We start from the raw sequence: 26557 nt of genomic DNA, 5'->3' as shown, positions 1-26557 counted from the left end.
TGTAGCACATGAAGATAGGGAGGTAGGGTGGTCTAATGTAGCACATGAAGATAGGGAGGTAGGGAGCTCTAATGTAGCACATGAAGATATGAAGATAGGCTGGGTGATATATCGAGTATACTCGATGTATCGTGGCTTGTTCTACATGAGATGTAGTAAATTAGTATATCGTGAACATCGAGTATATGTTGTCACGTCGCGGTTGATGAGACTTTAGCTTTAGCGCAGAGCTGTCCTCTCATTTCATTATAGACACATGACCAGAGCGGACCTTAAATGACATGCAATTGTAATTTCATTAGACAGACCAGCGCGGACCTTTAATGACATGCAATTTAATTGACGCAAGCAATGGGCTAACGTTAGCTGCTAACCAAGTTATCCATGATGACTAGGCTAAGCTACCTAGCGTTAGCTGCTAACCCTGGAAAACGCTCAAAGCGGACTCCACAACACTAGTTCCATTCGTGAGGAAAGGGGGTGGGTTATATTGACGACGCTTGACAACAGAAGTTTAAACATAACTTCATATTTATTGGTTATTCATTTCTTTATATCATCCAGTTTCCATCTCCGTGTGTTAAACTCTTCCTGTTTACATTAGAGTGTGACATAACCTACGGCAGCTTAGACGATCAAAACGCAAACCTAGAACAAAACCCGAGGGGGGGGGGGGGGGGGCTCGCGCTCTCGCTCTGTCTCTACATTCACTGATTTAAAGTAGCCAAACGTTACAGTATAAATACTAACTGGATAGTTGATGATATAAACATTTAATTTCATTATCTGAAATATTCTAAAATCATTAAGTCTGCTATAAGCCATTATCCCTTTGTGTGTGATTATTATTTTCTCACAGTAGTGTGTATATGTATATATATATATATATATATATATATATATATATATATATATATATATATATATACATATATATATATGTGTGTGTGTGTGTGTTTGGCTAAAGTGGATAGAAAACACAGTACTGTGCAAAAGTCTTAGGCACCCAATTGTTTTTATATAAATTGTCTTAGATGTAAATAAAATTTTTTATTAGTGTGTCAGTAGACTACTCTTAGTACATTTTCATTTAATTATTTTTTAAAGCATCTTCATGGTTTAATAATGCAAACATATGTTGCAGGGACTTATAATCATCATATTGGCGTGCATCAAAGGGTTAAATCAAGCATTTTTAAGTGCTTTCGCGGAAATGTCAAAATATCACAATATATATCGTGTATCGTGATATGGCCAAAAAATATCACAATATCATTTAGAGGCCATATCACCCATCCCTAAGATAGGGTGGTCTAATGTAGCACATGAATATAGGGAGGTCTAATGTAGCACATGAATATAGGGAGGTCTAAAGGTAAAGAGGTTGAACAGAAAAGAAAACGTGGCTGGTTCAATCCCCAGCACCGAAAGTCTTCCAGGCTTTTAGCTGGTTACCAAAGGGTGGCTGGTATTACATCTATGGTGCCTGTCATCTTTGCCTACTACATGCCTTGAGCAGGGCACTGAACCACAAAACTGCTCCAGGGAGCACTGCAGGCAACCATGTGCTCTGACCTCTTAACTCATTCCCCGCCAACAACGATTATACGCGTTATTGGCCGCCAATCGTTGAACGCCAACAACGAGTATACTCGTTATATATATTTTTTTTAACACTGCCAATTGTTTTAGTATGGACGACCCACCAAGTCGGAGGTACCGCTGACAGCTGGATTCGATACCAGTGTCTCTGTGGTGGTAGGCAGGCGCTTAGTCCGCTGCGCTACCCAGACGCCTGTATACTCGTTATTTGATCGTTATTTCTTTTATTCTATATTTCTATTCATTACAGGCCCACTGACTGTGTTAACATTGGTAATCGCATTGAGAATGCCTAGGTGCAATACGGGCCACATCACACTAGACGGCGGTATCGAGCACCCTTTCTAACATTGTATCCTGGGCTGTGGGACGGCCCCAGGTCTCGGGTTTCATTTTTCCTTCTCAGGCGAGGCGAACGGTTGTCCCGGTTACATTGAAGCCGTCAAATATGCCCGATCCATATGTTATGGTAGATTATGCCGTCAAGCAAATGGACATTAGATATACCAGATGGTGATCCAACAATTGGAATATTCTTTTTGGCCACAGGAAAGGGCGATTTGACGTACATTTTTGCTTGATCCAGCAAGGCTTTTGTACCGATCGGGCTGATAACCGTTTTTAGTGTTCAATGCAAATGCCGTTACTGACAATCAAATAATCAGAAACGAACCCCCCCCCCCCCCCCCCCTTTCATGCATTCATGATGGAACATAATACCTATATTGTAGATTTGATTCCGGAACAATAGCGGGTTCAGGCAAGAAATGGCAGCGTCTACAATGGAATTGACGTATATAGGGCTATAACTCAGCATTTCATGAATTACCCTAGACTGCTCTAAAACCATACTCCACGGTATAACATGGCAACGTATGGATGGAAAAATTATCTCTTTTTTGCATCTTGACCGGAAGAAACTCAATGTCAAATGACTATAGTATTGTATTCATGGCTATAATATAAAATATAGATTTAGCTCTACAAACAAGGTTGGCAGTAGCTACCACAGGATAAGGCTAATAGCTGGCAGCCAATGAGTTAAGAGATGCCTGTGTGGGTAAATGAAGTAGGTTTCTTCTAAAGATAAAGTAGGACTACATAATGCACAATATGCGAGGACACTCACAGATATAAAAACATGCAAATATCTAATATGGGGCTTAGCGCAGGTCAGAAAACAATATATATATCCTGTGACACATGTGACACTCAATGACCATAATGCTGGTATCTTAATGTATGGAAGGTCTCCTGATTCTTACCGTTTCCAGCTCCTTGAGCAGGGAATACTGGGGCGTTCCCTCTTTGGGAGGCTTTGATACATGGAGGTGCAGAGTGTCTCCATTTCCCAGAGTGTCCAAACACAACACAAACGCTACGTTGTCCTGCAGCAGACTGGAGTCTGGTGAGGAAAGGGGGGTTAATGGAAGCAACAGTTGTGATTGGATTAAGAAAAAAGGGCGGGGCTTGAGATCAATTGAAAAGTAGTGTGAATCCGTTAGCAGCCCCACATACGGTGAGACCGGTCTGATGGTTACCTGTATGGTCCAGGTTGTCCTCCAGCCAGCGCTTGGTTCCCTGGTAGTTGAACTTCCCTCCTCCCGACACAAAGAACAGCAGGTTGTACCTGAGCAGGACCAACGCACATAAGAGAGGAGTCAAAACTACATTACGAAGCAAAGCTTTTCTGAACAAGGCGTTAGAATGAATACATTCAGGGTAGATTAAAAGCATTAGAAGCAGTGCTGAGTTATAGAACTTGGGAGTTCATGACATGTAACTCATGGTAACTGACCGGAAGCAATAGTTGTGAATGGAGGATCAAGAAAGGAGGGCAGGGTTTGAGATAGGTCCATTTGATTGGAACTAATAATACCTTACTTTTAGCCTGGTACTGGATCAATAATGCCTTAGTTTTAGCCTGGTACTGGATCAATAATACCTTACTCTTAGGGCGCTTTCACATATAGTTTTGGTGGACTCTGTGTGGTTCTGGTGGTGAAGTTGCAACATTGTTGCATTCGTCATTTGGTTCGTCTGCATTCACATTGCAATTTGTCAAGCGCACCAAACTTTCTGAACAATGTCACGCGGTCGAAAAGGGCGCTCGTCTATTGGACACAATAGGGAGTGGAAATCCCTCCCCTTCAGGAAGTGAAATCCGCAAAAACACAAACAGCGCAAGAAGCGTGATAGCAGCAGAGACGTGGCATTGATCCATCGTTCGATTATAACCCATTACCGCCATCCTCTCGCTAAACAACTTGTACACCTCGTTGTTTTTGTGAGTGCCCACAAGCAGCTGTTTTATTTGGTCTTCTGCCCATATGTCGATCAGGGCTTTCACTTCATCATTCGCCCAAGTCTGTCCACGAGACATGTTTACAGTGTGCTTGTTTTGCAGTGAATGCCGCACGCCGCGGTAATAATAATAATAAGCCGCAGTGTTTTTTTCTTCCTTCTACCCAAGATGCACAGTTTATCAGGAGACATGTTTACAGTGTGCTTGTTTTGCAGTGAATGCCACGCGCCGCGGTAATAATAAGCCGCTGTGTTTTTTTCTTCCTTCTACCCAAGATGCACAGTTTATCAGGAGACATGTTTACAGTGTGCTTGTTTTGCAGTGAATGCCGCGCGCCGCGGTAATAATAATAATAATAAGCCGCAGTGTTTTTTTTTCCCTTCTACCCAAGATGCACAGTTTATCAGGAGACATGTTTACAGTGTGCTTGTTTTGCAGTGAATGCCGCGCGCCGCGGTAATAATAATAAGCCGCAGTGTTTTTTTCTTCCTTCTACCCAAGATGCACAGTTTATCAGGTGACTTCCTATATTTGGTCCGCGTTTGGTCCGATGAAGAGAACCGAGACCTATGTTTTTTGGCGGACCAGAGTTTGCGTGTTTGGTCCGCACCAGAGTTCGACTGCGCATTCACACCACCCCAAAAAAGCAGACTATCGAATTCTGGTCCGATAGTCCGGACCAAACAGCTCTGGTGTGAAAGCACCCTTAGTCTGGTACAGTACTGGATCAATAATACCTTACTTTTAGCCTGGTACTGGATCAATAATACCTTACTCTTAGCCTGGTACTGGATCAATAATACCTTACTCTTAGCCTGGTACTGGACCAATAGTACCATACTTTTAGCCTGGATCAATAATACCGTACTCTTCAGTACATCCCTCAAAATGACAAATCAACCAATAGGTACTGCCTGTCTGCCTTGTGGCTTCACCACAGAAAGTACCAATGGCTACAGCTGGAAAGAGTTTGTTTCAAGAGGCTGGATTCAAATGATGGCTAATGTTTGCATGCAAGATAAACATGGCCAGAACACAGAGATTGCCCCACATTAGAGCATGCTCTACTACCAATGTATGAATCATAAAATTCTGTTATTGTAATGACTTGTAGGAGTGCTGATTATTTTCAACAACTGATCTGCTCCACGCTGCTAAACAAATTTCGAACAAAAAATAATCCATCCGCACGACATTAATTAATGACCACTCTAAGCAATTTATCCAGTAAAATGGGATTTTTTTTGTATAAGCAGAGTGCACAGTTAATGTGAACTGTATAGCTCTCCAAAGGATCTAGAGAAAGATATCCATAACAAATGTGACAGATTATAAATGTGATTCCGTTTTATAAAAGAGAATTCTGAGGTCAGCATTCACTACCTATTGTAAGATTTCATCTGAAGCTACACAGAGTACCATGAGTGTGTAGTTCTAGCATTTATTCACCTGATATTGGAATGTTAGCATATTTCCAGAGGTAATGAAACCCCAGACTTTCCAAATGTCAGGAGTCATACAGCTACACATTACCAGAGCATTGTAAATGAGAGTTCGGTGCAGTACTCACCCAGCATGTGTTCTCTTATAGGTGTAGAGCCTGGAGAAGAGGCGAGCCAGCTCCAGCAACATGGACACCCCACTACCGTTAGAGTCCGCTCCATAGGACAACCACTAGATGCAATAAGAGAGAAAATAACCCACTGTACCAAAACATCTTTTCTACCACACAGGAGGACATTGTATGTGAAGGACATCAATTCTGGTGAAATGTACACAGGAATGTCCAGTTGAATATAAAACTACATAATTTAATAGTTTTGTTAAACAAATGATAGTGTAACAGGTAAGTGAGGAACGGTGTCTGACCGGAGCCACACCAAAGGAGTCGTAGTGAGCCACCAGGACGATAGTGGGAAGGTCCTCCCCTCCGACACCCGCCAGACGGCCCTGAGAAACAACAGACACACGTTAAGACAGGCTGCAGGGTCAGGGTTTAAGACCACCTGGAGACAACTAGGGATGGGTACCGAATTCGGTACTTTTAAGGGTACCGACCGAAACACGTCGGTACTACCGTGTATCGATTCACGTGAGATCCAACAGCGCCAATTTTCGGTAATGCAAAAATATATATATATATACTTTTTTTTTTTTTTTTTTTTTTTTAAAGGTCAGATGTCACGTTTTGTTTACCGCAAAACGAAACCGTACGTTAACTCATTCAGTGCCAGGGATTAGCCGGGTCCCGTTGTAGCTATGCCACGCTTTAAAGATAGGAGTGCCTTGTTTGTAGAGCTATATCTATATTCTATATTATAGCTATGGAGACAATACTATAGTCATTTGACACCGACTTTCTTCCGTCTAAGATGCAAAAAAGAGATAATTTTTTCATGCATACGCGTTATCCCGTGGTGAATATAAGTATAATTTCAGAGTGATCCGGGATAATTCCTGGGAAGCGAGTAATAGGGTGCTACGTGAATTGTACTATAAGCGTTGACGTTTCTTGCCCTATCAGGGGATACTGAACAGCATTGTATTATGAAGAATATTCATTTTTGATGGCTTCATGCTTTCATGTGCTAGCACTTCACTGCACACAACACACTGAGGATTTGGTCCCTCTCTTTTGTCCTCAATGTAAGAGAAAACCCATATTTAATGTAGTCGGTGTTGCATTAGCGTTTCGCCATGTTTACAAAATAAATGCTTGAATCAATGAGCGCTAACTGATGTGACGACGTTAGTGTTACTGTCATGACAACGCTGGCAGAAAACGGCTACTGCACACGCTGCGTCATGGGAAACGTATGTCCTTCAAAATAAAAGTGGAGCATGAGAAATAATAGTTTTTATTTTATTTTTTTACAAACACACATCCGCGACCCACTCAAAATGGCCCCGCGACCCACTTTTGGGTTGCAACCCACTAGTTGAAAACCACTGCCCTAGACGACACGAGCGGTTAACTATGTAAAGAATGCTGAGCATAGGACCAAGCCAAAAATGAAGTCAGGTACAGAAAGATTTCAACAGTGACTGACTGAGGCCTAAAGCTAAGCCCATAGCACCATTTAAAAAATGAAAACCTTACCGACTGGTGGCTTCACAACACGCTGTGCTGGGCTGCAGTCTGACGAGCCCCTCTAGACCCCCAGGCCTCTGAGTAAATCCTCTGTCTGTCCTCTAATCCCCGCAGTATGACTGAAACCCATGTATTCCCTCTGGGTTTCACACCCCGCTTAGGTCAACACATGTTCCAACAGACTTCAATCTCTCTTTTAAAATTTTTTTTTTATTAAGTACTTTTGAAAAAGGAATGGCCCATGTCAACTAAATCCCTTTATGAACCCACATGAGAAAAGCAGTTACAGAAATGTCTCAGACAACATGTGTCTGCATGGATGTTAAAGGGGAACTCCACTTTTTTTGGAAATTAGCTTATTTAACATCTTCCCTGGAGTTAGACAAGAAGATGCATACCTTTTTTGTCTCTGTGCGTGCATTTTAGCTTTGGGAATAGACGCTCCGTTAGCATAGCTTAGCTTCATCACTGGAAGTGAGGCAGGACAGTAGCCTTAGAGTGCCTTACAGTGTATTGCAAGGTCTGACATTGACCAAACTTGATATGCATGACCTTGGTGGGCTCTAGGTCAACTCCTGAAAAGGGGGTCAATGTCAGACTTTGCAATCAAAAGTTAGGGGGCTAATAACCCTTGCCATAATTTCAGTGCGCCCCTAACTTTTGATTGCAAGGTCTGACATTGACCCCCTTTTCAGGAGTTGACCTAGAGCCCACCAAGGTCATGCATATCAAGTTTGGTCAATGTCAGACCTTGCAATACACTGTAAGGCACTGTAAGGCTACTGTCCTGCCTCACTTCCAGTGATGAAGCTAAGCTATGCTAACGGAGCGTCTATTCCCAAAGCTAAAATGCACGCACAGAGACAAAAAAGGTATGCATCTTCTTGTCTAACTCCAGGGAAGATGTTAAATAAGCTAATTTAAAAAAAAAGTGGAGTTCCCCTTTAAGTTGACCAGTTAACACTTCTCAATAAATTACTAATTTAACTGACACTACTTGACATGTTTCCCAGAAAGGCTTTTGTGCATTATCGTAGATTTAAGGATAAGTTAAGTACATCAACTCAAGGGACACCAACAAGCTCAACAAGCTGGTGAGGAAGGCTAGCTCCGTGGTGGGAGTCGAGCTACCTAGACTTGAGGTGATGGTAGAGAGGGGGATGATAAGGAAGCTGGATGCCATCATGGAGAACCCCTACCACCCCCTCTACGACGAGCTAGTCAAGATGAGAAGCTCGTTCAGCCACAGACTCATCCCCCCCCGACACTCAACTAACCGCCTCGGACAGTCCTTCATACCAGCGGCCATCAGGCTCCACAACAGTGGGCAGCGACTAGCAGCCTCCAGGCCCCACAACAGGGGGCAGCGACAGCGACTGCTACCAGACATTGACCTGGGACTTATAGGAACCCAAGGGGGACAAAGTAGACTACCCTGGTACTTTGATTAATGTATACTCAGTAGATAGTAAATTATTATAACACTACCTCTTGCATACTGCACCTCATGTGACACTGTGAATAATGTGAATATTCCTCAGCTAGTCAGATAGTAAATTACATTGACCATATTGATCAAATTGTTTACACTGCCTGTGTTGTCTTTTACTACCTGTATACTGTGTTGTTTTACTACCTGTACCCCTCCCCCCCTCCCCCCCCATGCTGCTATGATGCCTGAATTTCCCCAAGGGGATCAATAAAGGAATATCTTATCTTAAGTTCGGTCGAAAAGCACAAATATCCAAGGGATTCATTATGAATTGAAAAAGGGGGACCCTGATGTAAACGAGACGTCTTTCTCTGGTCTGCATCCCCTTAACTCATTGACTACCACGCTCTTTTCCCATCTTTACTCAATGGCGCCAGCGTTATTGACCATTTTTGCAATGTTTGCGGACCCATTGTGTGTTTTGTATTATAGCTATGGAGACAATAGTATGGCTCATTTGACAGGCATTGTTTATAGTCCAAGAGTGACAAACCAGTTAATTTCTACATACTGTAGTTTGTGCTTTCCAAAATAATCCAGTCTTTTTTCATAGATCGCAAGATATGCCGCGCTATATGCATTATGCCCAAATCGTTCTGGTTGCTCGCTAGGATTTTATCGATACTACTACTCTTATCGATATACTCTTATCGGTTCTTTTAGATTATTATTATTTAAAAGAATTAATTATACATTTATTATTTGAATGGCTTAAGGCCATATCTGTACTTGATGTTTGTTTGTTGTGTTGCATATTTGAAATAAACTTCAATCAAATCAAATCAAACCCCCCCTCCTAAAAACAAAAACCTGTGTTTAACCTAGCCATCTATAAAACATCATGCTAAAACTGTGAAACAAATGTCCTACTCCCCTAAAGAAAGAAATACATAGCAAACATGACTCAGTTATCCAATAGTGCTGCTGCTTTTTATTTTGTTAAAATCTTTTAGTTAATAAGACTAAAAGACTACAATATGACTACAATGATTTCATGACGGCTTCCTGTCCTCGCGTTTCTGGTTTCCGGTGCTATGCACAGAGATTTTTAACGTTACATTTTCAACAACAGATTGCTGCAGAACACTTCATGGAAACGGAGTAACGTGTAGTATGTAGTATGAACTCGACATAACGTTAACGTTATTGCGTCGCAGATGGATGGTACACCGTTAGAACCGTAGCTAATCTGCTCCTAGACTACCAATAGCAGTACCGATAACGTCGGAGCTTATCAATACTCAGTTTTTTTCTAATTTAGTACTGGTTCCCATTTAGAACCGGGTTTCGGGGGGCATCCCTAGTCAGAAGGTACTCCAAAATGAATAAATCCCAGTCGATCGCAATTTCTCGTGTATATTGGGCATGGCTACCATACAGGAAAGAATAGCTCTGAGGCACCAGATCTTCCACCGACTGCTGCTATGTTGTGATCCACTCCTAGGCGGAAACAGCCGGAGGTAAGTCAGTACTGGAAGACAAGTGATATCCCCAGTTCAAAAGGTAGGTGATACTGCCACCTGGCGAGATTCGATCATCATTGCAATTCCAACGTAGGCAGATGTGCCAGGGAGACCCAGGGAGCTTCGGCTGAGTGTTTAGAACGGGGATCAAAGGAAAAATATCAAAGGATCTAAAAACGAGTGATTACGTTTTTGGCACTCAAGCGTTAGCGGCGAAACACGAGATATTACGTTTTTGGCACAGAAAGAGTTTTAACAATTGTGTGTATTGAGCCGTACTGTATTGTACCCATTCTGCAATCTGTTAATACAATTTTCAATCAATCAATTCATATTTCTGTAGGCCATTATTATTAGCGAGTACAAAGTACATGTAGTTACATCATCCAAGTAACCTTCATGCTTAATTAGTATTTTTAACCAACTGATTGAGTTGATCTCCCTGGACTGGTGTTGGGATCCTTACCTCTAGACTGGTGATGGCCCAGTCACTGACCGCTTTGCTCTGGGCCCCGCTGGTCACCATCTGAAAGCCATTGGCTGTGGCTGTATGCAACAGCACTACAGAAAGCAACACACACATTAAGGATCCATCTTTACATTTTATCGAATGCCTAGTAAGATGGGATATGACACCATAGATATGCTTCCTGTGAACTACAGTATGTGTCCACTCTGCCATCTTCTTCCTCAGATTATCTGGGTCCCCATAACCACAACAGTCTCTCTTGAAACCTTTCTGAGCTGAGGGCACAGTATACAAGTGTAGACTAGCACATTTTGTTTTAGTTAGCCTATGTTCCCATTTTATTCACATTTAGCTTCAAGAATATGCACTGATATATATATATATTAAGGCTGTCAATCTATTAAAATATTTAATCTGATTAATCGCATAATTTGTTATCTGTTCTAAATCTACCTTAAACTGATCTTTTTCAAGTTTTAATACTCTTATCAACATGAGTCAACAAATGCTTGCTTTATGCAGCCATTTAACACAAAAGGATGACCCTCATGCATTGCAAATTTGCATCAAATTCAAAACAGTCTCTCTCTCTCATATATAACTACATTTAAAAGGAACATGTAAGCTCATGAATAGGGATGCACAATATATGGGTGTTAGTATCTGCCAATATCGGTGACATAATTTATTAGCATCAGACAGCTAAACTAGGCAGATATATATCGGCGAACATGCATCAGCTGATGAGTGATTTTTGTTTATGTACTGTACTTGCATGTGTACAACAGCATTGAAATGGACTGTTTCACAGCATTTCATTGTATACCTGTATGCCGTGACAATTAAAACTCTTGACTTGACTGCAGAAACAGAAATAAAGATAATTTTTCATGCTACTGTGTTTTCAAAATTGGATAACTGTAGACAATTATTTTTCATATTCTTTTTACACAGATCACATATCAATATTGGTAAATATTGTTATTGGGCATAATATAAAATGTCTTATCGGTTACTGGTATGCTCGGGAATTTTCATATGGGTGCATCCCAATGTATAAAGTACAATATGAAAGTGAAAGCAGGCTTTCTTTTGATTTAAAATGCTTAAGAAAGGAGCACTTTCTTAACAATGCTGATTTACTTTGCACATAATCTCACATATTGAGAGTAAATGTATATGCATATCAGTCCCCATCATTTCATGGTGCTGTAATTAACACAACACACGGATTCAATGTCCCTGATGACATCACTGGTCATATTCAAACTAATGTATTCTCAATAACTGTCAAACTAAATGAATATGTGCAAAACTGTTTAGTTTTTGGATGTGTGTGAGATTATGTGCAAAATAAATCAGCATAGTTTTTGGGGGGTTAAATGCCTTTTTAAGTATTTTGTTTCCAAGATTCGAAGAGTAATTATGAAAAATAATCGTGATGTCAATATTGGGCAAAATAAACACAATTATAATTTTAGCCATAATCACACAGCACGAGTGTGATTCCTTACCCTCGGCTGCCGAGGAAGAGCCCTGGGTGGACGAGGATGTGAGAGTCTGGGTATAAATGGACATCAGCTCATCGTCCTCCATGGCAAAGTAGACAGGGACGATAGTTTCAGTGGCCAACATCTCGGGCTCCAGCTCCATGAACTGCTGTATGGGATCAACAGAGAGAGAGGACAGTGTGGTTAGAGTCTAGACCAGTGGTTCCCAAAGGTGGGCCGCGAGCAGCCACGGGAGGGCCGCGAGATGATTTCCAGAATGTTCCATAATAATAAAAAAAAAAAAAAAAAAATTACATTACTGGTAAAAAGAAATGCTAATAAATGATAATAAATAATATTCAGCCTATGAATTTCCATGGTCCGTATACATAATGCACGTGACCGGTATTATTGGATTCTATTATATATTATTATGCACAATCGTTGCGGGCAAGACCACCTTGTATACTCGTATGCGTGACAAATAAAACTCTTGATTGACTTGAGGTACGGCGAGACACTAGCGACACACACTGTGGTTATTTGAATTTCGGTCGCAAATGTATACTTGTTGCTAGCTAGCTCAAATTCAAAATGAAACGTTGGTTAATTGCGGCAAAAAGCAGAGAAGCAGAGAAGCCAGCGGAGGAGAGTCGAGAAGCAGTTCCACCGCCAGAAAGGCCATCAACTGACACGGGATTGGGAGGAGGTGATAGTCAAAGTAGCCATGTGGATGATGTGGGACCAGGGCCAAGTGCCACACAAAGAAGCACCCACCCAAAGTTGGACCAGCGACAGCCTACCTATAGATATCGAAAATATCGTGAGGAATATATCCAACATGGATTCATATGTAAAGTTGTGAACGAGGTGCAACTTCCTCAATGTGTCGTGTGTGCCGACGTCCTTTCAAATGAAAGCTTAAAGCCTTCCAAAATGATACGGCATTTAAAAACAAAGCACCCCTCTCTCGCTGAGAAACACGTTGATTTTTTTCGCCGAAAAGAGCGAGAGTTGCTAGGCCAAAACAAGGTGATATATACACAAACATCAGTCCCTGCGAAAGCGCAAAAGGCCTCATATGAGGTGGCATATTTAATTGCTCGGGCAAAAAAGCCACACACAATCGGGGAAACTCTCATCAAACCCGCTGCTATAGCTTTGAGTCGGAATATGCATGGGGATAAACTGGCTCGTGAAATTGAATCCGTGCCGCTCTCGAACGGCACAATTGCCCGGCGCATCACAGATATGGCCCAGGACATCAAGTGTCAGCTTATTGACAGAGTGAAGCAAGGCAAATATGCTTTGCAACTAGACGAATCGACAGATATCTCGAACTGTGCCCAGTTGCTTGTATTTGTGAGGTACACATTTGATGGGAAGCTGGAGGAGGACATGCTTGTGTGCACTGCACTGGAGGGAACATGCACAGGTGAGGATGTTTTCCTAAAACTGGATGAGAAACTGAAATAGGAGGGACTGTCTTGGAACGAGTGTGTTGGTGTGTGTACCGACGGCGCTGGGGCGATGGTGGGGAAAAATAAAGGACTGAAAGCCAGAGTCTTGCAAGTGGCACCTCACGTGAAGTTCACACACTGTATCATTCACAGAGAAGCTCTTGCGGGCAAAACGCTCGATGCAGAGCTTAAAGGTGTTCTTGACACAGCCATAAAAATAGTCAACTATATAAAATCTCGTCCACTCAACACCAGGCTGTTTGCATCTCTCTGCAACGAAATGAGCTCCGAGCATGAAGGCCTGCTGTTCCATACTGAGGTGCGGTGGCTTTCACGAGGAAATGTCCTCACGCGCCTGTTTGAGCTGCGGGATGAGGTGCGCTTGTTTCTGGCGGAGAATGCGCCCCAGCTCGCTGCCCACCTCTCCGATCCTGGCTGGATAACAAGGCTAGCCTATCTGTCTGGCATATTTGATAAAATGAATGGACTTAATCTCTCACTACAGGGTGAAAATACAAGCATCCTGTCGCTCAATGACAAAATACTGGCGTTCATGAGGAAACTCGAGCGTTGGATTGCACGGGTAGCAATGGGCAGGATTGATATGTTTCCAGAGCTGGATGAGTTTATGGAGGAAAATGAACTCAGTGTGAACACAGTGAAGATGTCCATAACCAGTCACCTCAAAGCCCTTCTTGAACGATTTAAAAAGTATTTCCCCGAGGAAACAGCACCAGAACAGCATGACTGGATAAGATCCCCATTCACAGTAACAGCATCACACCTGCCATCCGACCTGGAGGACGCGCTTGTTGAACTGTCAAGCGACCGAACCTTAAAGACGGAGTTTCAGTCCAAGCCGCTGGCTGAGTTCTGGATATCCGCTGAGGGGGAATACGCACAGCTATCCAATGCCGCAATGGATGTATTGTTGCCATTTGGATCGACATACCTATGCGAAAAAACATTCTCTGCCCTGACCTATATAAAAAACAAGTACAGATCACGTCTGAATGTGGAGGATGATCTCCGAGTCGCTGTCTCCAAAATCAAGCCCAGACTGGACTTGTTGTGCTCCAAGCATAGTGCCCATCCATCTCATTAGGTGAGTTCAACATTAGCGGCGCCTATACTAAATTAAACGCGCTATATGTATTAATTTTATAGTTTGATTATTGTGTTATTTTGTGTATAGTTATTGTGCGTGTTAAAAGCATCCAATGCTTATTACTGCGTAACGTTTGCATGTTTCACAACCACCTCCTATGTCTGTGAGCAGGGGGGAAACGGTCAGAACCATAACATCGTTGTTATACTCTCATTCAGGTGTGATGCAGGCGTCCATAAACGCACCACAGGAGAGAGGATTGACAGACTGCGTGACAGCATGGCATCACACTTTGTTAGAGACAGCCCAAGTCCACGCAATAAATATGCAGCATGATGAATGATAAAATAATATTAGTTGAATCTGTGACAATCAGTCTGCAAGTGATAATAATCTCTTTATATATAGCAAACTACTGTGATGCTTTTAAATAGTTCATTTTCTGAAGTACATAGGCCTACACGTTTTTCATAATCATAGAATCTATATGTAGGGCCTATATTCATTTCATGGTTGTTTGGTTATTGTGTTGTTTTTGTTATTGTGTGTAGTTATTGTGCATGTTAATAGCACAAGGTGGAGCACACCCAAAAACGTTTAAGAGGTGCAGACTGACAGAACGTACTGAAAACGATAAAGAAAGTTGCACACTCAATTGTCTCTTTGCTGTTTATTGTCACCAATGTTTCGCGTTTGCCTTCTTCAGGTGAAACTTGTTAATAGTGAAACTGTTAATAGCCTCCAATGCTTATTAGTGCGTGTGAAGTTTGCGCGTTTCAACCACCTCTGCTCCTGAGTCCTATCCCAAAGCAGACGGAAGGGGAGCGACTGCAATAACAAAAAAAGTCACTCGCCACTTAAAAAACATTAAAAGCATGCATTTACACATTCTAAAATGTGACTATATGGTTTTATATTAACTTAATAAATAAACAAAAACGAAAAATCTACTTATTTCAACGAACATTTCAAACTAAATAACTATGCACATAAAACGCTGAAAACAACCGAAGCAAAATAGTATTTTAATGAGGCTATTATTATTATTATCATTATTATTTTGCAACAAGTTAGCCCTCTCATAAATTGCACATATAAATGAATAACTAACTTGAACTAACTTAATAGGATTGAAGTGATATTTGGCTTAAAAAATCGGTCGCCTGGCAAAAAAAAAAAAAAAAAAAGCCTGACGATGTGCATTGGGCCGCGGCTCTCTGACGCCTTATTTTCTGGGCCGCGGCCTGAAAAGTTTGGGAACCCCTGGGTTAGACGAGGCATAATGTTTCACACTCTTGCCTTGTTCACCCCTGGAAGTCTGGTTTGTCTGCTCTTTAAACTTTTTTTTACAGAACATAATGCAGAGAAAATGTTTGGGGTAATTTAGAAATGCTGTTATCAGTTTGTCCAGCAGAGCACGCTCCGACTCCGTTGTTTACATGTAACTCATAATACTCAAGTCCTTGTTTACAATACTCTCGTCAGACTCAGCAGCACTGTCTGCAAGAATCTCACAGCTAGCTTGAGAATAGGTGGTTTAAAGTTAGTGGAGAGGACATGATACATGATATGTTTTACCAGTGACTTGCCTCATTACGTTTTTTTTCTTTTTATAAATATACCTACCTATTACCTAAATAAAGATAAATGCATCATTAGTGAAGATTAAGCTATTTAGAATAGAAAATGCAATACAAACTAGTTTGATTCTTTTTGTGTGTGGTATATATAGTAATAATAATTTATATATATATAAATAAATAATATCGGGTGATATATCAATATCAGAATATTTTACTCCCCAATTAGTTAAAAGTAAATCGAATTTTACTACTTGTCCAACTTTAGGATTGTCTTTGTCCATATACATAGAAATGTATATTCTGCAACATAATCTCATGAGTCAACAAGTGTATGCCTGCCTAGTCCTCCTACTGCCGCTTTCTAGCATCTTCATTTCCACCCATCAGTCCTGACTACAGTGCAGCAACTTGACTATTATGAGTAATGCAGATCATCATAACCCATGCAAGTCTTCTATTTCCAGGGTGAGTGTTACTGATACCTGTACTATGTCCTGGGGCATAGCAGACATGTTCTTTGGCAGGATGATGACCACGGCCCCTGCTGACTGGCGAAGAGCCTTCTGATACTTATCATAGGAGAAGTCCATCAGCCGCATGATGACACACCGGCGACTTAGTACCTCCGCCTCCACAGAACGGGCCTCTGTGTTCAAGATGGCGTTCCTTGTACCTGGAGATTGGCAGGGATTTATCAATTCATGTGCAAATACTATTAGGCCCATGTGTATTAATGTAACAGGACAGGTCAAAATGTAGCCACGCAGCTGTGGGACATCCAATGATTGGAGCTAGACAGCGAACACTAATCAAATGAGTGGGACACCACCATCTACACACTCTTTAGATTGAATTTTATCCCGACGGTAGTTCTCTAGACTCTCAGCACTTACTCTAATGAGTTGTTGGGATTTTCATACTTTTTACAAAGTTAGGCACCTGCTTATTAAAATCGACCATCATCAGATGGGTGATAACTTAATAAACTCCCATTAATTTATATTGATGTCATCCATCAGCACATCCACTTTGGAATTTCAAAATGGGCAGCTATTGCCCGATTGATATTTTTGCACATAAATACAGGATGGTGTTCGGGTCCAATTTTTTTTGCGGATTCCTAAAGTATTTGATGAGTCATGTGATTTCAGATTTAGAACGATTTGTTCATGTGAATAGCAGAGATATCTCATTAAAGTATAGGAAAAAGACAATGTCTCTATTTCTTAATGTTACTGAGGCAACAGGTCGCCAGTGTGTGCATACAGGGGATGTTATGGTGACGTTTAGCTTCATGCACACAAAGCTGATTTATAGTGGGAAGAGCTTGCTTAGCGTTCAGACCCAGTGGAGAGCTAGCTTGCTGCTTTCAGACCCAGTGGAGCGCTGCTGCGCTAGCTTGCTTGCTTAGTGTTCAGACCCAGTGGAGAGCTAGTTTGCTGCTTTCAGATCCAGTGGAGAGCTAGCTTGCTGCTTTCAGACCCAGTGGAGAGCTAGCTTGCTGCTTTCAGACCCAGTGGAGAGCTAGCTTGCTGCTTTCAGATCCAGTAGAGAGCAAGCTTGCTGCTTTGAGACCCAGTGGAGAGCTAGCTTGCTTAGTGTTCAGACCCAGTGGAGAGCTAGCTTGCTGCTTTCAGATCCAGTGGAGAGCTAGCTTGCTTAGTGTTCAGACCCAATGGAGACCTAACTTCATTAGCATTCCATGGGTCTGACATGTCATGCAAGTCATACTGTAATGAAATGTTCAGGGCTGGTGGAGAATATTGAATTTTATATTTTAAAGGCCCCATTAAATCTAAATAAATGTTTATGTTCTTTTATCACATACTGTACGTCTTTGTTTTTTGTGCATAAAACCATTTGTAACTAGACTACTCGTCTCTCACACACACATCAGGGAAATTATTTTAAGATGATGTGCTTAATCCTGAAATAGAAATAGGGTCAAGCGATTTTTTTAACCATGAAACACCTGGAATATTGGAAATAAAGCCAACAATGACATTACAGTAGAAGGTGGAGAGACACAGACTAGATCATTATAACTACCGGTATGTCATTAGGCTACTTTATTCCAGGTATATTTTGGGAAAGTTGCTGGGAGTTCATAAACAATTTATCAGCCCCATTCTTAAGCGATTAATTTAACCCGAATTGTTTTACATATTACGGCTTTAGAGGTTTCAGCCTTTGATTCAAATGGACAATTTTTAAAATATGATTATATTTATTGTGTGGCAGGCCTATAGCATGGCTATTAAATTTCTCTCACTTGCATCTCTCACACACAAACGTTTCAGCTGCTGACGTGAGCCATCAGCCATAGTCCTTCAAATCTATTCATAATAGCATTGCGGATGGCCACAATAAAATGTAATAAGAATGCTCATTCCGTTTGCCACATGGGGATTTGGTTTCATTAACTAGTTGTATCATTTACCACACATTATTGAAAAGTGATGATTATTCATCATATCCTGCATTCATCCCCCACATTTGAACTGAAATATAGAATATTCCCTACACACATGTCTTTAATACTTAAAGAATTGTGTATATTTAATAACAATTAGGCCTTGTTTACTATGGTTTTTCGACCCAATTTTTTCGATAGATAATGTGAAGTGGGCGGGGAGTTAGGAAGTCAGTCGCCATCTTGAGGGGTTCACTTACATCAATTTGTATTGAGGAATCGCTAAAACTGCTAAATGTAAAAAACAGAGGAAGGGATGTAGAAAAAGAAGGGGCTCTAAGGCCTTGTCCAAATGAAAACAACTTTGATCTTTTTTGTTTTCATTTAGTTTATTTAAAAAAAGGTTTCTGTAAAAACAAAAATGTCTCAAGAAATAAGTGTGTGCCACAAATTTACAAAATAAATGTCTTTACTGTTTTAGACGTTGCTCTTTTATTTTGAAAACCCCCTACCGGAAGTGTTTTTGATAACTTGAGCTAACTTAACGTTAGTTTTCAAAGGAGTGGAGAGAGAGACAGAGACCGCGGATCAAACTACCTGTGTTGTATTAAAGTAATTGATTGATGTTTAACTTGTCCCTGTGTCCAAACGTTGTCTGTATTTAACGTTACCTCAGGATACCACTGTCTATTGTATTTAGTTGGTTAGCTATTTAGCTAATGTTGATAGCATTTTGAATAGCATCAATGCTAGCTGGCTGGCTACAACTTTATTTACTAAATGGAGGCTTTTTAATCGTCAAGGTAAGAGAGGATTTGTCATGATCAACTGAAGGGGTATGCTATGGAACAATATGTGCTTGGCTACTACTTGGGTTTTCAGAAAAAGGCCAGCTATGTGAGTAATCTCTAGCTAGTATCGTGTATTGCATCACAGTAGCCTCCCGATCAAGCTCAATAGCTTCTGTAACACGAACGCAACTACTCTGATGCCATGTTTAATAATAACTCCCGTGTTTAATAAACACTTCTAGCCAGGACATATCTGGACATAATGTATCATGTTTCTTTTTTTGTTGGCTGGGTTTGCATGCAGATTAAGGGAGATGTCAATTGGTTGTTGACGGTGGTAGTACAGTCAGGCGCAGTACATTTAGCTGTAAAAGCCAGATCAAGCTCAATAGCTTCTGTAACACGAACGCAACTACTCTGATGCCATTGTTGTTGTGATGTTTGGCTGAGTTCGCACACGCGGGGAAGGGAGAGGTGGGCTATCGCGTCATCGGTTCAGGAAAAGACTTGTATCGCTTGTAAAGACGGCTACGCAAGGGGAGCGTCTTCAGAATTGCGCAATCGGAGAGCCGGTCTCAGAAAGTAGCGTCTTCAGGCTCCCAGAACGCAGTTCCGTGTGGATGAAAGGTGCATACGATCAAATACTTTGCATGATATGACCGAAATTGATTTCGTCTGGACATGGCCTAACTCCCTGCCCACTTTCATGGCTGCATCCCTACACCTTTGCCCTCATTGAGAATGAGAATGCAAGGATCTATGAACAACCCTCCCCACTTCCCCCCTCACGGCTTTCCCCAAGCCAGTTAACGTTCTAATTTCACACCTAAACGGTTCGGCAAAGATTTGTTTCACCCAAACACAACACATCTCAGTTTATAGAATATTATTCTAACTAAGAGATCCACTTAATTGTTTTCGTGCATAGATCACTAGATGTATTGACTTATAATATGAGTTTCATGTTAACATATATACATATAGCGTTAGCCTTTCCTGGATGACAGTGTGGCCAATAGCCACCATGATAGGTTCGCTGGATTAATTGCATCACACAGGGGGCTCAGATTTTGAGGAAGGAGAGAAGCTTCCCCAAATGGAAGAATGTGAAAGGGGAGCTCTGGTAACAATCTGTATAGTCAAAGTCATGCCTCCATGATGACTTCACTGTAGAAAAAACATGTTTTTTTGAGTGGAGGGGATCCTTTAAAACAGCCATACCTGTATACAACATATTTTGACATGGCAAACAACATGTAGTGTTGAAATTTCAGAGGCAGGTAGTATTTACTATAAGTAAACTGACTTTGAACCACTATGTGAATCCTATTTTCATAGGGCCTGTCATCTGTCATGTAGACCACAGGAATAAATTAATTCTTAAATTGGACGTAGTTGCCCAGGTCACTATTTAATTCACTAGAAGTTATTCCAATGAAAGAATGTATAATAATTACTATTTTGGTGTGTTTTTTTAATTCTCACTCTTATTTCCCATCTACAGCATAGAAGACAAGACTGTTAACGAAATCTGGACTAAATTAAAAAAAAATCCAGAGGGGTCCCTGCTCTCTTATCAAATGGGTCTGCAGTCTAATAATAACGTTAGGTTTGAGAACCACTGGTCTTATTGTTGTGTGTTAAGTCCTGATACACATACATTCACATGTTGTGTGTAATCATCATAAACCCACTGCCATTTCATATATTTAGAGTCAAGTTATTGGTTTGGTCCTGAAAACAACAATATAATGTTAGCAGCACCTAGCTTAGCTAAACACACTACTGTCATTGCTTTACACTGGAGGGGGTTACGTTAGCTAAGCTATTTGTAGCGTTACGTTCGCTGCATTTGTAAGCGTGTGGTGGCGACTAATGTACTCACATGCTATAATGCTAAGGAACATAATGGAACAGTTAGGTTTCGTCTTGATCATGTAACCTGCCACAGTAAGGTTATTGTTTGACTCACCGTAGGGCTGTCCCTGCAGGTCGTACTGCTGCATGCGGTACACGGTGAATTCATGCGCCGCCTCGGCTGGGAGCGGTGCCACGAGAATCAACACCGCGGGGATAAATACAATGAAAGTCAGGGGAAATGAGGACTTAAACATGTTATCGAACACCTCGCTAGCCTCCTCGAACATGTTGGCGGTGTTAGTGTGAGGCCTAATACGAAGGAAGAAATTTATTTGTGGTGTCGCGACCCCCAGGAACTGACAGCTAGCTCGCTGGCTAAATGCTAACGCAGGCAACAACGCAAGAACAGCACAGCTATGAGCGCAGCAGCAACCGACTGTCAGTTCTGATCAGGCAAATCATTAGGCTTCTTCATAAAACACTGACTGGTTTAACCAGCATAAGGAAACAAACTAACAAACAAACATAATGTGCAAACAAAAGCACAACACGGGTTTGGAGCGGATGGAAACTGCTGCTTGAATTATTTGTATGACTTTATTTAGTTAATTATAAGATCATTTAAAACAAATGCCGAGGGTCCTTCAGGAACCATCAAGGTCAACTACTATTGGTGAGATAAATAGTTTTGAACAACAGATGGCGCTGTAGGCCCTTTCTTGGTCTAGTTACCTGATCGTCAGGTAAAACAGACTCAAACATTCAAACATAGTATACACTACAGGGTGTTTAGAGTGAGATGGTAAAAGTCACTAGGGCCCATATATCAGTAGACTGGCTTTAGTTTTTCATTCAGATTTGATTGTTGAAATGTAGCACTATATGGTGATGTAGTTATGAGTTAGTAATGAGTTCTAGGTGTTGGATCTGCTGGATGGAAATGTACACATTACAACAACTGATCCCATTAATCTCCTAATGATGCATTACAAATACAATCCCCCTTTTGGTAATGCATTAATACAGCAACTACAGATAAACTAATGTAAGCTATGATCTTTGCAGGTCCATACAAATTAAAAGGTAATTCACTATGAATTGAAAATGGGGGACCCTGATGTAAACAAGACAAACGTCTTTCTCTGGTCTGCATCCCCTTAACAATTGTGTGTATTGAGCCGTACTGTATTGTACCCATTCTGCAATCTGTTAAATAAAGTTTTCATTCATTCATTCATTCATGCATTCATTCATTCATTCATTCATTCATTCATTCTCATTCATTCATTCATTCATTCATTCATTCATTCATTCATTCATTCAAGTTACAGAGATGACGATCTCTCTCTCTCTCTGGTGGGCTGCTTAATTAAAGTGGAAGATTAATGATGATATGATGTCCAGCCGTCCAACTTAATGGACCTTGGCATAATTATTTCCATTTATGTGCAGAAAAACAAATTATATGCAAAGTGCAAACTGATGATCATGATTTCACATCTTAATGGCTAATCGGCATGGTGGTGTAGTGGTTAACACTGTCGCCTCACAGCTAGAAGGTCCTGGGTTAGATTCCCGCTTGGGGACCAGGTTGCCGCATTGCCAGGTGCCTAGGTGTGGTATCTCCCAGGCCTTTCTGTGTGGAGTTTGCATGTTCTCCCCGTGCTCGCAAGGGTTTCCCCTCTGATAAGATAAACCCAATGGAAAAACATGCACAACAGATCGCTAACGCTGTGGCGTCCCTGACGAAGACGGACAGGAGCACTTGGATTGGTCCCCGGGGCATGGCCCCTTGCCGCAGCCCGCGTCTGCTCCTGCGCTGCCCTTGGGGGAACGACGGGATGGGAAAAGTGCAGAGAGACATTTCATCTGCGACTCAGTGCATGTGTGTTTGTGTGTGTGCCCAAGTGGCGAACCACGTAACACGCGTCGCGGCACGGCCGACCCGGGTTCGATTCCCAGACCCGGTGTTCTTTGCCAAATGTCTTGCCCTGCTCTGTCTCCTATTCATCCTCTCTCTCTCTCTCTCTCTCTCTCTCTCTCTCTACCAGATTGCCCGGTAGTAAAAACCAATAAAAATCTACCAAAAACATAATAATTTTTTTTAAGTACTTGAATGTTTTGGCAGCCCAACTCTTAATTCAAATGACCTCCTTGAACCTTTCCAATCTGGCTTTCGACCAAAATACAGTACAGAAACGGCCTCCTCTGTGCTGCTTTTGATGCCATCAGGCATTAGGAACACCAGAGGGAGATGCACAAATCATGTTCAACCCAGATTCGGCTCAAACAAGGGACTGAACACGTTTAGCAATTATGCCACAATAATGTGGAACGCCCTACCCACAACCGTGAAGGAATGTGAACCCCCCCACCAATGTACAGTTTCTTGTAAATGTCCTGATGAATTGAAAATGGGGGACCCCGATGTAAACAAGACGAAAGTCTTTCTGATCTGCATCCTCTTAGCAGTTGTTTTGTATTGAGCCATACTGTATTGTACCCATTCTGCAATCTGTTAATAAAGTTTTCAATCAATCAATCTCCCACGGTCCCACCCACTTCTGCTTGACTGCCTAGCCTCCCTGTGATTGCCTGGCTGCCTGCGTAACATACTACCTGACGGGGGGACAACGGTTCGCCTATCAAGCTAAATAATCATAGGTCCAATCATTGTACCGGATCTCCTCTCTGGTAAACAAGAATACCCTGAAGACTCTGGCAGGAGCACTCATTCAGGGGTACTACGGCTATGCTTGCACCTCATGGTACCAAAGCACCTCAAAGGCGCTAAAAACAAAATTACAAACATCTCAAAACAAACTGGTCAGACTACTGCTTGACCTTACTCCTAGAACCCACCTCACCCCTGCCCACTTTGACAACCTAGGATGGCTTAGAGTAGACGACAGAGTACAGCAACTTGCAATGGGCCTGGTCTACAAGATACACTACACGACCAAGGTACCCATGTACATGTCAAAATACTTCCCAAAGGTCAGTGAATACCACGATCACAACACCAGAGGGAGCTCCACAAATCATGTTAAACCCAGATTCGGCTCAAATAAGGGACTAAACACGTTTTGCAATTATGCCACATCAATGTGGAACGCCCTACCCAAAGCTGTAAAGGAATGTGGATCACTACCCACTTTCAAAACCTCTCTCAAGGGACACCTACGGGAGACTGCAATTCAACACTGGCCCCTGTAAATATCCTAACCCAACCCCCTCCAATGTACAGTCATTTACCTAGTATGGTTTTGTCAATAGTCCAATGTACAATTTTGTTTGTTTGTACAGTGTCCCCCCCCCCCCCCTCAATGTACAGTTTTGCTTGTATATACAGTGTGCCCCCCCCCCCCCAACCACCTCCAATGTAGATTACCCAGTATGGTTGTCAATATCCCAGTGTACCCAACCCCCCCCCACCCAACCTCCTCCAATGTACAGTTTCTACGTCAAATGTATATACTCCCTTTTCCTGACTCCTTCTGTATCACAAACAGTACTGTATTTGCAAATCTGGTATGTCATAAATGTATAGATGTAGCAGTACTGACTATCTGTATGTCATGTATGTCATATATGTCCTGATGAATTGAAAATGGGGGACCCTGATGTAAACAAGACGAAAGTCTTTCTCTGGTCTGCATCCCCTTAACAATTGTGTGTATTGAGCTGTACTGTATTGTACCCATTCTGCAATCTGTTAATAAAGTTTTCAATCAATCAATCAATCAATCCAGGTCAGCTGCAGTTACCCACTGTGTCCCCCAGGGGTCAGTGCTTGTTCCATAACTGTTGATCATTTACCTGATTGATTGATTGATTGATTGATTGATTGATTGATTGATTGAAAACTTTATTAACAGATTGCAGAATGGGTACAATACAGTACAGCTCAATACACACAATTGTTAAGGGGATGCAGACCAGAGAAAGACTTTCGTCTTGTTTACATCAGGGTCCCCCATTTTCAATTCATCAGGACATATATGACATACATGACATACAGATATTCAGTACTGCTACATCTATACATTTATGACATACCAGATTTGCAAATACAGTACTGTTTGTGATACAGAAGGAGTCAAGAAAAGGGAGTATATACATTTGACGTAGAAACTGTACATTGGAGGAGGTTGGGTGGGGTTGTGTGGGGGGGGTTGGGTACATTGGGATATTGTCAACCATACTGGGTAATTTACATTGGAGGTGGTTGGGGGGGGGGGGGGGGGGGGGGGGGGGGAGAAACACTGTATAAACAAGCAAAACTGTACATTGAGGGGGGGGGGGAGACACTGTACAAACAAGCAAAATTGTACATTGGACTATTGACAAAACCATACTAGGTAAATTACTGTACATTGGAGGGGGTTGGGTTAGGACATTTACAGGGGCCAGTTTTGAATTGCAGTCTCCCGTAGGTGTCCCTTGAGAGTGGTTTTGAAAGTGGGTAGTGATCCACATTCCTTTACAGCTTTGGGTAGGGCGTTCCACATTGATGTGGCATAATTGCGAAACGTGTTTAGTCCCTTATTTGAGCCGAATCTGGGTTTAACATGATTTGTGGCGCTCCCTCTGGTGTTGTGATCGTGGTATTCACTGACCTTTGGGAAGTATTTTGACATGTACATGGGTACCTTGGTCGTGTAGTGTATCTTGTAGACCAGGCCCATTGCAAGTTGCTGTACTCTGTCGTCTACTCTAAGCCATCCTAGGTTGTCAAAGTGGGCAGGGGTGAGGTGGGTTCTAGGAGTAAGGTCAAGCAGTAGTCTGACCAGTTTGTTTTGAGATGTTTGTAATTTTGTTTTTAGCGCCTTTGGCCTTATCACGGGTCACCACATCACATTAACTTCCACTGTTATGCAGATGATACGCAACTCTTTTTTTGGGATCAAATCTTTTTATTTTTCCTTTTTCTTTGACATGAAATATAAAACAACACAAGACACCACACACTACAATAATAATAATAATAATAATAATAATAATAATAATAATAATAATAATAATAATAATAATAATAATAATAATAATAGACATGACTTCACAGGACAATAATAACACCAACAATAACAATAACAGTAGAACCACACAAATAAATACAGAACCTAAAAATAAAAACTAATTATATTACCACAGACACCACAAAAGACCCCCCCCCCCCCCCCCCAGGACCAACACCCATACGCAACTCTATTATGTCAACCAGGCCCTCTGTTCCCTTGCCCCCCCATTCCCTTCTCACCTTTCTTCATGACAGTAAAGCCTGGATGACCACAAACCTCCTTCAACTCAACGGCAATACAACTGAAATCTTGCTCATCGGTTCAAAATCCACACTGACCAAAAACACCCAGCTTCTTCACAACCATTGACAGCTTCTCTGTCCCTCCATCCTTTGAACCCCACATAAAA

At 41.6% G+C, this 26557-nt stretch overlaps 1 protein-coding gene across 2 annotated transcripts in view; it reads right to left on the bottom strand.

Annotated features, from left to right (window-relative positions):
* Positions 1 to 21525, bottom strand: part of ncln (nicalin) — a 36095-nt gene extending 14570 nt beyond the window's left edge. For both annotated transcript variants that reach the window (XM_084308697.1, XM_084308698.1), the window contains exons 1-8: positions 21240 to 21525; positions 16546 to 16736; positions 11937 to 12081; positions 10420 to 10514; positions 5777 to 5857; positions 5478 to 5581; positions 3144 to 3232; positions 2868 to 3007 (exon numbers count right to left, since the gene is read on the bottom strand). In XM_084308697.1, the coding sequence (XP_084164823.1) occupies positions 2868 to 3007; positions 3144 to 3232; positions 5478 to 5581; positions 5777 to 5857; positions 10420 to 10514; positions 11937 to 12081; positions 16546 to 16736; positions 21240 to 21414 (1020 nt within the window). In that variant the 5' untranslated portion in view covers positions 21415 to 21525. The remainder of the gene's footprint in view (positions 1 to 2867; positions 3008 to 3143; positions 3233 to 5477; positions 5582 to 5776; positions 5858 to 10419; positions 10515 to 11936; positions 12082 to 16545; positions 16737 to 21239) is intronic.
* Positions 21526 to 26557: the final 5032 nt, after the last annotated feature.

Source organism: Notolepis coatsorum, assembly GCF_963971535.1.
Source record: "Notolepis coatsorum genome assembly, chromosome: 2".
Classification (NCBI taxonomy): Eukaryota; Metazoa; Chordata; class Actinopteri; order Aulopiformes; family Paralepididae; genus Notolepis; species Notolepis coatsorum.
This window is presented reverse-complemented; position numbering and strand designations above follow the sequence as displayed.